Source organism: Falco cherrug, chromosome Z (assembly GCF_023634085.1).
Source record: "Falco cherrug isolate bFalChe1 chromosome Z, bFalChe1.pri, whole genome shotgun sequence".
Classification (NCBI taxonomy): Eukaryota; Metazoa; Chordata; class Aves; order Falconiformes; family Falconidae; genus Falco; species Falco cherrug.
The window spans coordinates 21,206,440-21,219,620 of record NC_073720.1 but is presented as its reverse complement, the minus strand read 5'-3'; the positions used below and the strand labels follow the sequence as shown (position 1 = coordinate 21,219,620).

Genomic DNA, 13,181 nt, shown 5'->3' with positions numbered 1-13,181 from the left:
ATTGGAAATTGCTAAATACTAGCTGCATTTGATCATTTTCAAAGAAAATATTGATTTAGCAATAAAATTATTTCCTCGTAAATAAGAATTTATTGGTGCTGTGTCAAACTGGGGTTGCTAAGGAGCAACCCACAGTTAACATTACTCAGGGGTGAATACATTGATGTGGCAAGTAAACCTTGGCATCTATTTGTATATTCCATACTGTTTATTCTTCTGGAAAAGTTAGCATAAAAATGTTTTCTATGTTTAAGGAATCAGTTGTCAATAGTGAAACAAATGGGGGTGTGGCTTACGTAAAAAGCTGGAGGATTACTGAAAGGGTACCTCTCACCTGAAATCCAGTTCTACAGAATTAATGAGAAATGCATCCAGCTGCATCTCCTGACCCTCAGTCATTGTTCCAGATGCTTTCAGTTTCCAACAGTGTGCTCTGCTGAGCAAGTCCGATCCTTTGTATGTTTCCTCTTGTCTATATTACAAATGATGAGCTACACAGAAGCTCTAGTAGCTAGAGGTGAAACATGCTAGCAGCCCATTTCTTCAAATGTCTCTCAGCAGTCGGTTGTTGCCCAGGTGGGACTGAGCTGTGACAGTCCAAGCACTCACCCGCTCTGCTCCAGCACGTGGTTGCCAAACCCAAAGGAACCCATCCATGTTGGCACGGGACAGCGAGGCACGTTAGCTGTCAGACGTGGGTGCGTCTCTTGTCCTTAGCAGCACTTGGCCAGTGCCTCCCTGGTGTGGCAAGGTCTGAGCATGCCAAACACCAGCCAGGTGTGCAGACACCCATGGCTGGCAAACCGAGCGCCAGGCACAGAGCAGAGCAGCAGCACCCCGCCACATGCTGTCACCAGGGCGCAACAAGTCAGTGCCCAAAAAGACCCTCTGGTCCTATGTGTAGGATGACAGGCAAATGACTGGTATCGGTAGACACAGAATAAGGAAGCATGAATATACCATGACCTTCCTCATGCAAATACTGGGACTTCTTGAGGGGTTTAAGTCACAGAAGTAATAAGTATGTGATTAAAGAAACAACAGAACCGCCTTTGTCCTGTTTTTTTTTATCTTATCTCCATCTCTCTCATGTACCAGTAAACCCAACCTTGTAGTGCGCTTGACTGTGGTATTGGAAACAATTTGGGTGTCACGCTTGTTTTCTTAATTTTACGTGGAGGCATTTGAGTGAAGCATTCACTTGGACAGAAAAAGCTTTAATTTTTTTTTTTGTTTCCCTGTATGTGTGAGATAAGGGTGTAATGGATGAGACTGGTTGTTTCTCCTGTTATGGATGGATGGATCTTCATCTTTTGTGGCTCTACTTGGATTTAGAGCATGTTTGAGCATCTAAATATTCAAATGACAAGTATGAAGGACACATTTGAATTAATATTAGTTGGTTAATAACCCTTGCTGAGTTTTTTTTCTTGAAAGAACAATGTGCACTTTAGCTAGGAGTACAACAGCCATGGTTTAGTAAGAACTGGAGCCTGAACCGACATAATTGCATGAAAAAACTTGAGGTCTGCTTTCAAAATACTGGTATCTCCTGTGGATGATCTTAGCACTTGCTAAGGTATGTTTATATCAGAGCTGTACTGAGCTTGCAGTGTCGACAATTCTCTTCTTGTATCTGTGGTATCATTGCCTTTTTGAGTAGGATGGCTTTTACCTTCTGTCTTTTTTCTTTTTTTTTTCTTTTTTTTTTTTTTTGTAGATGTAACAGTATTTAGAAGGATAGGATTGGTTCATTTTTGGTTTTCATATATAGTAGAATGAGAAAAAATCATTAATTTTTGCTTGTTCACAAGAACACTATGTAGGTTAAGCATGACTGTAGCTTTAAAAAAGATGATTAAAAGGCTCATTTCTTAGTATGAAATGGCAACCATTCAAAAAAAATTCTGCTGAACTGTTAAATCATGTGCTTGACCAGGCCAACAGTAGGAACACCTCATTAAAATAAGAAGGTTGTGTTACAGGAGAGGGAAGATTAATCCAGCAATACCAGTGAAGCTGTTTTCTTCCTTACATAGCAAGCCAGTTTTCTCTCTGAAATAGGCAATACCCGTAAAGCTCAGTTTTTCCTGCTCTAGCTAAGTCCTAGAGTGTGCTGTCGCAGCTCTCAGTGAAGTATCGGTCCTCTTTGCACATTTGTTAGACACAGCTGTCTGCAAAAATGCATGATGTGGGTACAAACCTCTTTTGTGGCTAATGTTAAAAGTAGATATTTATGGGGTAGGTATTTACTTGCAGAGTGCATATATATATATATAAGTTATTCAGATGGTTCTGCATCTTACATTCCTTCTATTACAGACCTATCTCTTTGCTGAAATTGACACTTATTTTGAGGGGGGAAAGCCTCATAAAGGATAAAAGGAGGAGAAAACAGCAGCTTTTCTTTCTAGATATCTTTAAATTGTGAGTAACAGCCTGAGAATTACAAATCTGTGGGGTGATCAAGGAATAGGTGCATTATTCCTCCTTGAAACTGATGGCAAGCTGGTATTTTTTACTTGTATTTTTTACCTCCTGTGTCTGTCAGATATGGCTGCCAATGTTAACTAGGCAAATGTTAACTGGATATAAGTTAGCAGAAGGAGAAAAAACTTTGATAGGTTTAAAGCCAAATCTTTTCCATTCAGTCAGAAATGAACTGTTAGAATTTCCTACAAATATATTTTAGGAAAAAAAATCTTTTTTCTCTTTTCATGATGCTTAAAAGACAAAGTACTTATTTGCAGAGGTGTTTTTTTGATACTAGAAGAAATCATCTTTATCATTTTTCCAGTGTGAACACCGTTAACGGATTTAGCACAAGTTGTCTTGAAGAGGCTTAAACGTCACTGTGTTCTTATCCCCTAATATGAGTATCCTGATGAGGCATTAACAATGATGTAGCTTGTAAATCTTACTTATGCAAATAAGCTGTAGAAAAGGCACCTGCAGCTGCTGTAGCTGGGATAACACATAACAAGTTGCTGGAATTCCTGTGCCGCAGGGTATGAGTGGTTAGTTGGAGCTGGGAACGAGTGTATCTCCATATAGTATTCTTTATTAATAGCAACATTTCTCCGACATTGGTATTGTTGAAGGTAAAGGTATTGGTGGATATTGGTGCATTATTGAAGTTTTATGTCTTTGCGGTACCTCTGACATGTTAACTCTTCTTAAGCGCGTTTAGACTGAAAGTCTCTGCACTGAAGTAGGTGTAGCCATGTGAAGGAGATGCATATACTAGATCACACTGTTCTTTCAAGTCAGATTATTTTTTCTTTGCTTTTTGTAAAGCATGTTAAAGGGTCTGTAAAGCATAGGGGCTTACTGCTGAGGAGCATAGGAGTAGCCCTGAGATTCCACTTACAGCCAAACTTGCCAGTTTTGCGTATTTGTTGCCCTGACAAAACATCGCTGTCTGGGGCTGCACTTTGGGAAGCCGGGGGTGGGTTCAATATGTTGTTTGGAAAATGTCTGGATTCAAAGTGTAACAAAGAAGTGGCAGCTCAATGGAACAAAAGATCCAGTATAATCTAAATTGCTCGACTGTATTTGAGACTGCATTTTTGTTGGCAGGTAAGGGGACAGAGTGAAGGTGATAGCAGTGCTTTGGCTGTTTTGTTGTCATTGTCCCCAAGACAGGAAGCGATGTGTGTAAGGGAAAGAACTGAAGAGAAAGATCAGAACTGGCCGTAGCAGATACTCCCCAACAGCAGTCCCTAAGAAAAAACAGGCAAAAAGATGTGACTAAGAATTAATTGCTATGCCATCTGTGGATAAAGTTTTAAGGAGGAAGTCTTACCTTTTTCTTTTTGTCCCATATCTGATTTATTTTGGGTTTTTTTCTTACTCTATTTTGTTACGGCTATCTCACTGTCCTGTGCACCATATAGATACATAATACGTAATACAAGCATTAAGGGAAGAGGAATAAATGTGTTTTCCCTTCCACATATAATAGGTCTTGGTTCTGCTCTTCCCAGAGAGGACTCTTCCTAAAAGGAGGCTGGAAGGCCAGAGAATGGGTCTTCTAAGGGAGCCCTGGAACTGTTTGGTTTTTAGATTTGGTCAGAGTAAAGCCTCAGCAGCTTGTGTAAGAGGTGTGTTGGGATAAGTCCTGAAAGTAAAGTGATAATTAAATAATTTCTATTTTATTTTCCACTTTTCCATCCAAATTGTAGTTTCTATAAAATACGGTAATTATTGTAAAGCAAAAAGTTGGTGCCAGGGTATTGTAAGGCAATGAATAATTATAAAAATTCCAGGTTAGGGCTCTCTTGTGGTTATTTGTTGCTCCTTCCAGAGCTGTTTTGAAAGTTTCATTTTGGATTGTTCCCTGCAAAGTTGGTTGGAGGATTAATAGCAAGAGAATCATGTCATTAAAATCGCTTGCATAAATACAATGGATTTTTGCATATCAAGTAGATACAAAAAGTAAAAAATATAAAATCTCACAGGTTCCTCCAGGTTCCCTGAGCTCAAGTCCAGTGCAAGCTGAGCACACATTTGGTTTATGTGCCAGCATCTTTTATATTTACAGAGGAAAAACTTGGAGCAAAACATTTTAGTGTCTGTTGACAAATATGCTGATATGATGGATTAACTGAGTGAAGTAAGTATTTCCACTAACGTTGCAATGATTTTAAGCAAGATTTTAAAAAATATTGCCTTAACTCAGGGTATCATTGGAGGCATTTCCAGGCCAGAGGTGTAAATAACTGGTCCCATTGTGATACAAACATGCAATATGTCTGCATCAGTGTGCTGTGGGTATGTATGGACACATATATTGTGGGCTTATGATATCTGATACATATCTATATATATCCAACTAAAGGTAAAGTGCTTTTTTAAACAAAGTTTTTAGGGCAGAACTTGAAAAGCCTTCTGCTCACATCAGGTGCTGTTCACAATAGTAATTTAATGGACAAAATCATGGGATTGTGGTTATGCATTTGATTCTGTGGGTTGCCACGCTGGATACAGAGAGAACCACCTCAGCTATTTGTCATTGCTTTCTGCTAGGGCAACTGCCTCCTCAAATCTGCTGTCTACACACCCTGATCTACTTTTCTGTCATCTAAAATTAGCTTTTAACAGTAGCTTTTGAAGTTTTATTTTCATCGTTTTGACAGCATTGAATTGAGGGAAATAAATATATAGCAGAATATTGCAAACAAGCAAAATATTTGAAATTAAACTCCATTTACTGCAGGGTTGTGTTCTTTTAGAAACCATTATGTACACACTGTGCTCATTGTTATGTAGAATTCCTGCAAGAAAACTGTAAGTGAATATTGTGTCTTAAAATATTGCCAGTGGTCCCCAGAACACGGGTTGAAACACAGTGTAATTGTTGTTGCTTGTGCAGTTGCTCAGGAGTATCTATTGAAAATACTGCAGTTGTAGAGAAAACCTGTAAAGACCTCTGCTGTGGTATGATTGAAAATTGGTGGACCACGCTGAAATTTCTGGTCTGAAAAAAGTTAAATGTGTTCCTATATATTCATAGCTAATGCTTATATTACCGCTAGAGGGCACTAAATACAAACACTGAATTATGTGTTTTGCCAGAAAATATATATTTTTTTTTATTAATAAAGGGGCCTAACTTTATTAAACACCCCAGCTTCTGGGTTTTACTATGTTTTTTCCCAAAATAATTCAGAAGAACGTTGTCATCTCAGTCTGTTCAGCAACATAAAATTATCATATTTGATGCATGAGAAGTATGTATTCCCAAATAAAAAGTTCTGTAAAATTATATAGCTTAGGCTTCCATTGTGTTTAATGAATGTAATTCTGACAAGCAGGAGGCTGCCAAGAAAGCCTTTTTAAAGCAGAAGTTATGCTATAGTTAGGGTCCTTAAAGCTGAGACTCCTTCAGAAGAGTTAGGAATTCATTCCAACTACAGCCATCGGTTATCAGCCACCAGTGGAGTTCATCTCTTCTTGATACCAGCGTTATGACCCAGCTTTGTCTCCAACCCTGCTGCTCACTTGGTGTGTGGCAGCTGATAGCTGTGCAGCTGGAACAACTTGTATTTGTAAAATTCCTGATTTTTTTTTTTTCTTTTTTTAAATGAAGTTCTGCATTTTCTTTCCTTCTAGTTAGGGAGGCTTAGATGTAACCCAGAGAAGTTTGGTGAGGCTGGTTGATTCAGCATAGTTTCATTGTCCCTAGCTGTCCTGCTGCTTCCTCCAGACCAGTTCTCGGTTTTAGCTCTGTTGAGTTCAGCCACATGCCCTTGCTTGCTGGACGAAACAACCATTCTTTTCTGCTATGGTCTTCCAGCACTGAGTAGACCTTCTGTTTTGTTGGGAGGCTTTCTGCTATGGTGCATGCCAGTGCAAATGCCAGATGGGGTTGGCCAATGCTGTAAAAACAGTCCTGTGTTTGTGACCAGTAGGAGTTGGATTTGACGTGAATGATTATTGCTCTTCTCTGTTCAGACTAAAAATGTTTTCTGATATTTTCAAACAGGCTTCTCATTTGGCTCATGAGATGTCTTCAGGCTGTCGGTTCCTGTTTGTAATGCATACAACCTTGAAAACTGAAGGCAGTGATGCATTTAGCTGTCATCCTCTTTGGTTTACTCTTTGCCATTTACTAGACATACTCACTACATCCAATACACTTGTATTCAGGGTAGATGTTCAGACATCTCTTTGAAGGTTCCTAGTCAGCAGCTTCATAGTCAATCCAGCGGTTGCAGTTGAAAGCCAGGAAGTACTGTTCTGCCCTGTAAGCTAAGCATGTTTCAGCTGGAGCTCCCGTGTTACCTGTCACTGACCTGTGGAAGGAAAGACCAAGACTGTAGGTCTGTGGGACAGTTCAGAAGTACTGCAACTGAATCAATAAAGTGGCCCTTCGGGCATCTTCTTATCCTTTCCTCAGGTTTGAAATGTTGCCATCTTATTTTCCTGCTGACTGAATCTTCAGGAATCTTTGCTTACTAACAAAAGCCAGAAAGGAACACAGATACTTTTATTTTAGAGGATCAAGGTTTCTGCCAGGCTTCTGAGGGTATAATTCTTGCCCTTGCAAGTAATGTGTTTCTGTATCAGGAGCCCTATTCTAGATCTCGGGGGCGTGAGCTGGAAATGAGCTATCCTTGAATGTCTTGTATTCCGTACATAGTCTGGTATGTATGCTTTACAGTGGTTTCCAGGCTATAGGTCCTTCTAGCAAATTGTGATGATCAGTATGCCAGATAAATAAAAGGATTAAAACCTTCACTAATGTTGGTGAAACTGCATGCTTTTGCACTTGCTTGGAATGATTAAAAAAAAAAAAAAAGAGCAACCTAGTAATGAAAATCCTCACATTTTTCTTGAAGGACAGTAAAATTTAGGTTAATTGTAACTTTTTACTGACTGTGGCAATGGTACAGAGCTTTATTAAAGAATCAAGAAATAGTTTAGAAAGTATGAGTACTGACAGCTCCAGAAGCTTGCACAGAGCTCAAGATTACTGCTTCAGTTATAAGAATGTTTGAGGTAACTCACTGCGATCCTGTTTTCATCACAGATGCACAGCTTTTAATTTCTTAACAGTTGGTTTCAAGCAGAGCATGTTTGTAGAAGTCATGTCACGAAGGCTCTTTATGCAAGTTATTTAGAAGGTAGAATTTCTAGAATGAGCATCTGAAATAGGTAGATTGAGCTGTCGTAGACTCATGGGGCCAAGTGGTTTACTGGATCTCCTGACTCTCAGATGGCTAATTTGCACATAGCTGTGGAAATATTGAACTCACTGACTTGTGTTTGACTAATACGACTTGCATTTGTCTAAAATGTATCTTCCAAAAAGACTGTTTTTCTTGATTTGAAGATACCAAAGAACAGAAGATCTACCACTTCACTGCTGGTGTATGCTAATTTAGTAATTCTTGTAGTTACTCCACATGTCGTCTTCGTAGTTTGAGTTGGTTTCAGCTCTGTTGGTTTGAGGCAGATTCAGCTGCCTTCCATTGCTTCTTGCTGCTTCCTTGGTGCTAGTGAACCAGGTCCCCTACACATTATTTCCTTTTTGTCAGGTTTTACACAGTAGCCTTATTCTGAATCTGCACAGCCTGAGTTTTTTATCTTAAAATAAAACATTTTCTCTATCCTCTGAATAACACTTGTAATTTTTTTCCAACATGTTGTACGTGACAGCATTTAGGAAAACAGAGACAGTAGAGCTGTATGCACTATTCCATCACTGGTCTCACCAGAATGGTGTGTTTATAGTATCTCTCTGTTTATTTAGCATCACAGGAGATGCAGATTTTTGAGGCTCACAGTATTGCTATGAGGTGTTCTGCTGTGACTCTTTAAACTCTTCAGGGTTTCTGCTTTCTTCGGTGTACTCCACCATTTTGTACTCACGGACTGTGTTGCTTATTGCTGGCTATCTTTTGCCATTAAATTCTTTGAACTGTATTTTACGTGAATGGTGTCATCATACTAAACAAGTGAGGCTGCTGCTGGTGACTTCCACATCCTCACAGTTTACCTTTCTCCTTTGCCCCTGGATTTTCTGTTCTGTGGAAGTTTTCACATGAATACCATAAAATAGTCTCACATCTTGCAAAGCCTGACTTGAAACAGTCCCATTAGATGAAGATGGCCTGTTGATGGCTGTTAGAAATTGGGTCAGTGATCAGGTTCTCAATCCATTTAATGTATCCTCTCTCAACGTTAGGAGTGCTGTTACAGAATATTGTACAGTTCTAAATAAAATGCCCTACAAAAATCAAAGAATATTACGTGTTCAGAGACATGAAACAATACTGCCTGGCATTAATTACACTCCAAGGTCCTAGTTCTTTCTCAAGCAAATGCCTAGAATATGTGTATTTCAGCTTTTCCATTATTTTACCCAGGGCTGATGTTTTGTGAAGTGGCCTGAAGTTACCCAGGCATCCTGCTTGCAAATTTTAATTGGCAGAAAATTAACATTTTTGCAGTCTTTCAAAATTTGCTAAAGCTGAATATCACAGCTCCTGGGATCTCTGCCAGCTCTTTTTATGACTCCTGCAAAGAAAGTTGTCCAGGCTTGTTGATTAAATAACAGCTAACGTTTCCTGTGGGTATTAAGGGACTTCATCGTCTTTCTGCCTTTCAAGGTCATTGTCTTGATGCTTTCAAAACACACAACAGTGTTCATTAAAAACTTCCTTTTTTTCTCAGTTACTATCAGTTCAAATTATCACTTTCTCATTTGCATATTCTTTGCTTTGTTGGAACCATTGTAGAAAATGTCATTATTCCCTTCCCACCCAGCCCCACCCCCCCACCCCATGTTTTATCTTCATGGATGTATCTGTGTATGAAAACAAGAATTTCCCTTTCGCAGTGCTGGATTTCAGCTTATATCTAAATTCTCTTTTTCTTACCTTGAATTGCTCTAGGTATTTAGTTGTGTGTGGCAGCTATTTGCTGTGCACTCATCTATCCATCATAACCTCCTCTAAAGCTAATTATTTACTCATTCCCATCTGGAAATTGAGGATGAAAATCAGCCAAAATGATTACTGCAAATCAGTGCTGCTACAAATCTCCCAACTTTTACATGTAGCTAAAGTCATAGGGCATGCCTTCTGAGCCAGTGAAGTTGTGCTAGTAAATTGTATCACAGCATTTGATAGTTTTATGAGGTTGAGGCTGCGGATCTTGGAAGAATCATACAAATTAGTAATAAGCTGTCAGTATGAGCTGTTATTTTCCTATTATCGATATAGTTAATATGCAGCTAAAATAAATTGTTATGACATGTACATTGGAAGAATATTTTTTCATGGTTTTACATCAGAATTATCTATCTAATAGCTCTATAAATACCGTCCTTTAATAAATTCAGTAATTAGGGCTGTGTCTTTATCACATACATTGGTGGGGATCAAAAAAACTTCAAGGAAGATTTTTTTTTTTTTATACATGCTAAACAATTTGTGTAATTCACATAGCAGCCATTTAAAATATTCCTTGTCTGAAACAAGTTCTGTGCTTTTGGGAGCAGTTGTTAATAAGATGTAAGGAAGAACCAGTCTTCAAAGTAACAAAGTAAGAGAAGTAACTTAGAAACTTGGCTTTCCACTGTCTGTTCATACTACCTATTGCAACCAAACGTTCATTCCCACATGCTTCACTTAAGTACCCAGAATTATAATGGCTGTTACTTTACTGTTTTCTACATCATGATTGAAATTGCCTTCTGAAGGGAGGCAGCATTTTTGCAATTATCAGCATTGATGCTGGGTAGGTGACAGCAGGGCTCTCTTGTGGATTGTAGAAAATGATGCAACAAAGATGCAGACAAGCCTGATGTTCAGTGTTACGAAGCTGAGCTGGAAAAATGAGGAGAATTATTTTACAGAAGCACTTTTTTTGGGTGCTTTGTCTTGCTGGCTCTCTAATAACCCAAGTCTGTTTTCAGAACTTAATTGTTTCATATTTATCTACCTGTATACATCTAGGACAGGTATAATTTTGTGTATTATAAGGAAAACACATCAGTAATGTGTTCATTCATGTTTGGTTTTTTTTTAATACATTAACTATATTCAGTTGTCACATTGCTATATATTTCTGTAAGGAAGAAATCTGTTAATATCATGTATTGCCCTATTGAGTTTTGCAGGTTCAACTCTTTTTCATGCACTTGGCGTTGCTGACATTGCTGTGTAGCATCACCCAGAGAAGCAGAATCTACTTCAGCCAAACCCTCCCTTATGACCCTTGTCGGTCAGCATCTTCAGTGAATCAGCAGTGTGGGCTTAGGCTGAACGCTGCATCTCATTCGGCTTGTCCTTAGACATTTCCTCATTGCCATATTGGGAAACACTCCCTTCTTTTGATGGAATCAGACTTGGAAATTTGCTGCAGTAGTGCATATGCCTTGCACAGAGTAGTGCAAGATAATGCATTCCTCCTTTCAAATTTTGGTCTCTGAATGGCAGATGGTGGGATATTTTGTATAATTCTCTGAGTCAGCTCACTGACACACTCCATGCTCAATTAATCCCCTTTTTTCTATGATGTGTAGCTGTAATTGATTATATTAATCTGCCAAGGCAGAATGAGTTGAAGTTAAATAAATACAGTGAGAATTTGAGAACCCTTACTATCTCACTTCTGACTTCTCCATGGAAACTTAACATTTACTGGAAATTGTAGGACACATGACTTGCTTTATTTTAATAATAACTGCTTTTATCTCTTAAAATAAAAAAGCAGTAGAAACTGACAGACTACCCAGTGGTTTAAGTAGATCAGTTTTTAATCTAGATGGCATAAAAGCCAAAAACATTTTCATTGTGATGCTACATCACAGATTGATCAGGAAACTTAGTAGCTCTATTTCTGTTTTTATCTTCACAAAAAACTCTAAATATACTTCCATATAAAAGATTATCCATATGAATATGCACAATACTGATTTTAACTGCTTGGGTGGTGCATCCTTTGAAGAGAGCTGGCAAACGCTGCTGAAGGAGGGAGACCTTAACCCAGTTATTTTTGAATGGTATGTGAATGCTGCAGGCAGGGATGCCGTTATTAAATGGCATTTGCTGTAAAAAACCAAAAAGATATACCCCGTGCTCAGGAGAGTCCCCTGTGCTGGCCAATGGGAAATTACTGTACATCATGTCACCAGCCCCTCAGATTTATATTGTTAAGATGACATACTATTGGCTGCTAGTTAGGCTCTATGGGAGGGATTCTGGCATCGTTTGTAGCTTCCCCTTCAGGTCCTTATTTGGTAGCTGTTGATAAAGCAAGTCTTTCCAGCATCTGAGCATCTTGACGTACATTATTCATTAAGTCCTGGTGTTCAGGAAATATGCATATCCCTAGCTCTTCAGATACTTCTTCAGCTTGTACAATATGTCTCTTCAGTGTTGCCTCTGAATGCCTGGAGTTTTACAAATGGCATTTATACAATCAGAAGACCATGCGTTTGGATTTCATTTCAGTATGCCTCCTGTGCACACAGTTGCTGAGAACCTGAAAATCAGCAAAAATAATTGGGAGATAGAAGAAAGAATCTTTCTTCTTGGAAGTCTTTTGCGTTATCAGATAGTAAAGAACTGATTAGCAGACTGGTAGTACAGAAAAAAAAATCAAAAATGCCTGAGGCAAACTATTTACTCTCAGTTTCTTGGGGCTACATAAAGGTAGGATTTTGTTTTACCTTTTCAGAACCTTGATTTGCAGTGCATGATTGCATGATCACTGGGTAGCATGAGTATTTGTGGGTGATATTCATATTATTCATAGTCACAGAAAGTAAAAAAAAAAATCAGAAAAGCAAGCCTTTGTTCAGCAATGAGAATGAACTGCACAGTATACAGTCTTTTCTTAGAAACTGTGCTGGGACTTACAAAATAATGTTGCTTCAGTGGATAATCAGACCAAGTCTAAAGCCAAAGAAATCTGGAAGACTTTTGTTTTCTTTTAGGAAAAGATTACTACACAACTCAATTTCTAAACATTAAAAGATTACAAAAAAAAACCAACCAAAAACCCCAAACACCAAAACCCAACAAACTCGGAACTGAGATAGCACACAATAGGAGAGGGCATAAGTAAAGACGCTGAGGATAACGGGTGAATGCATGACTCATACTGGTTTTAATAGCTGAAGAAATGTGAAATTATCAACAGTATGTTCCAGCAGCATTTTTTGGTAGCCTCTGTGTGTGTGTGACAACTTTATTGATGAAAACACTAGAAATTGTCATCTTGTAATATTGATCTACATTATTATGTAGAGCAGCTTTGAACTAGCTTGAAGCTGCAATACTGCTAGAAAATGAAATTATATAAGCTTTTATCTCTTTTATGGAAAAGTTTTGCACTAAGGAATTAAGTCATTATGCCTATCAATGTACAGAACTGAAATGCACTTAATACAAAACCATGTTTGGGCTTTGTTTTAGCCCTACTTGTGCATTTGTGCTTAACAATTATAAAGGCAACATTTATTTTTTTTATCAAGTGTGTGAAAAAGGAAAAAGAATCATCATCCTATGCTTGACATACAATAATTGTTCCTAATAATCCTGTTTTAAAGAAAATTCTGATTTCTCCTGAACCAAATATTGCAAGCATTAAATTAAATGACAAAAGTAATACAGGCATTATACTTACACATGACTGAATCTCTTATGTTTGCCTGTATTAATGAA

General features: G+C 38.2%; 1 protein-coding gene across 5 annotated transcripts in view; it reads left to right on the top strand.

Moving 5' to 3' along the window:
• The window catches only part of PDE4D (phosphodiesterase 4D), a 624,925-nt gene that overhangs the window by 587,753 nt on the left and 23,991 nt on the right, over positions 1–13,181 (top strand). The window contains exon 1 of one of the 5 annotated variants that reach the window (XM_014281309.3): positions 11,484–12,167. The exons of the other annotated variants lie outside the window; for them this stretch is intronic. Within the exon in view, the coding sequence (XP_014136784.1) occupies positions 12,120–12,167 (48 nt within the window). The 5' untranslated portion in view covers positions 11,484–12,119. Of the gene's footprint in view, positions 1–11,483; positions 12,168–13,181 lie in introns of those variants that run through there. 5 annotated transcript variants of the gene reach the window in all.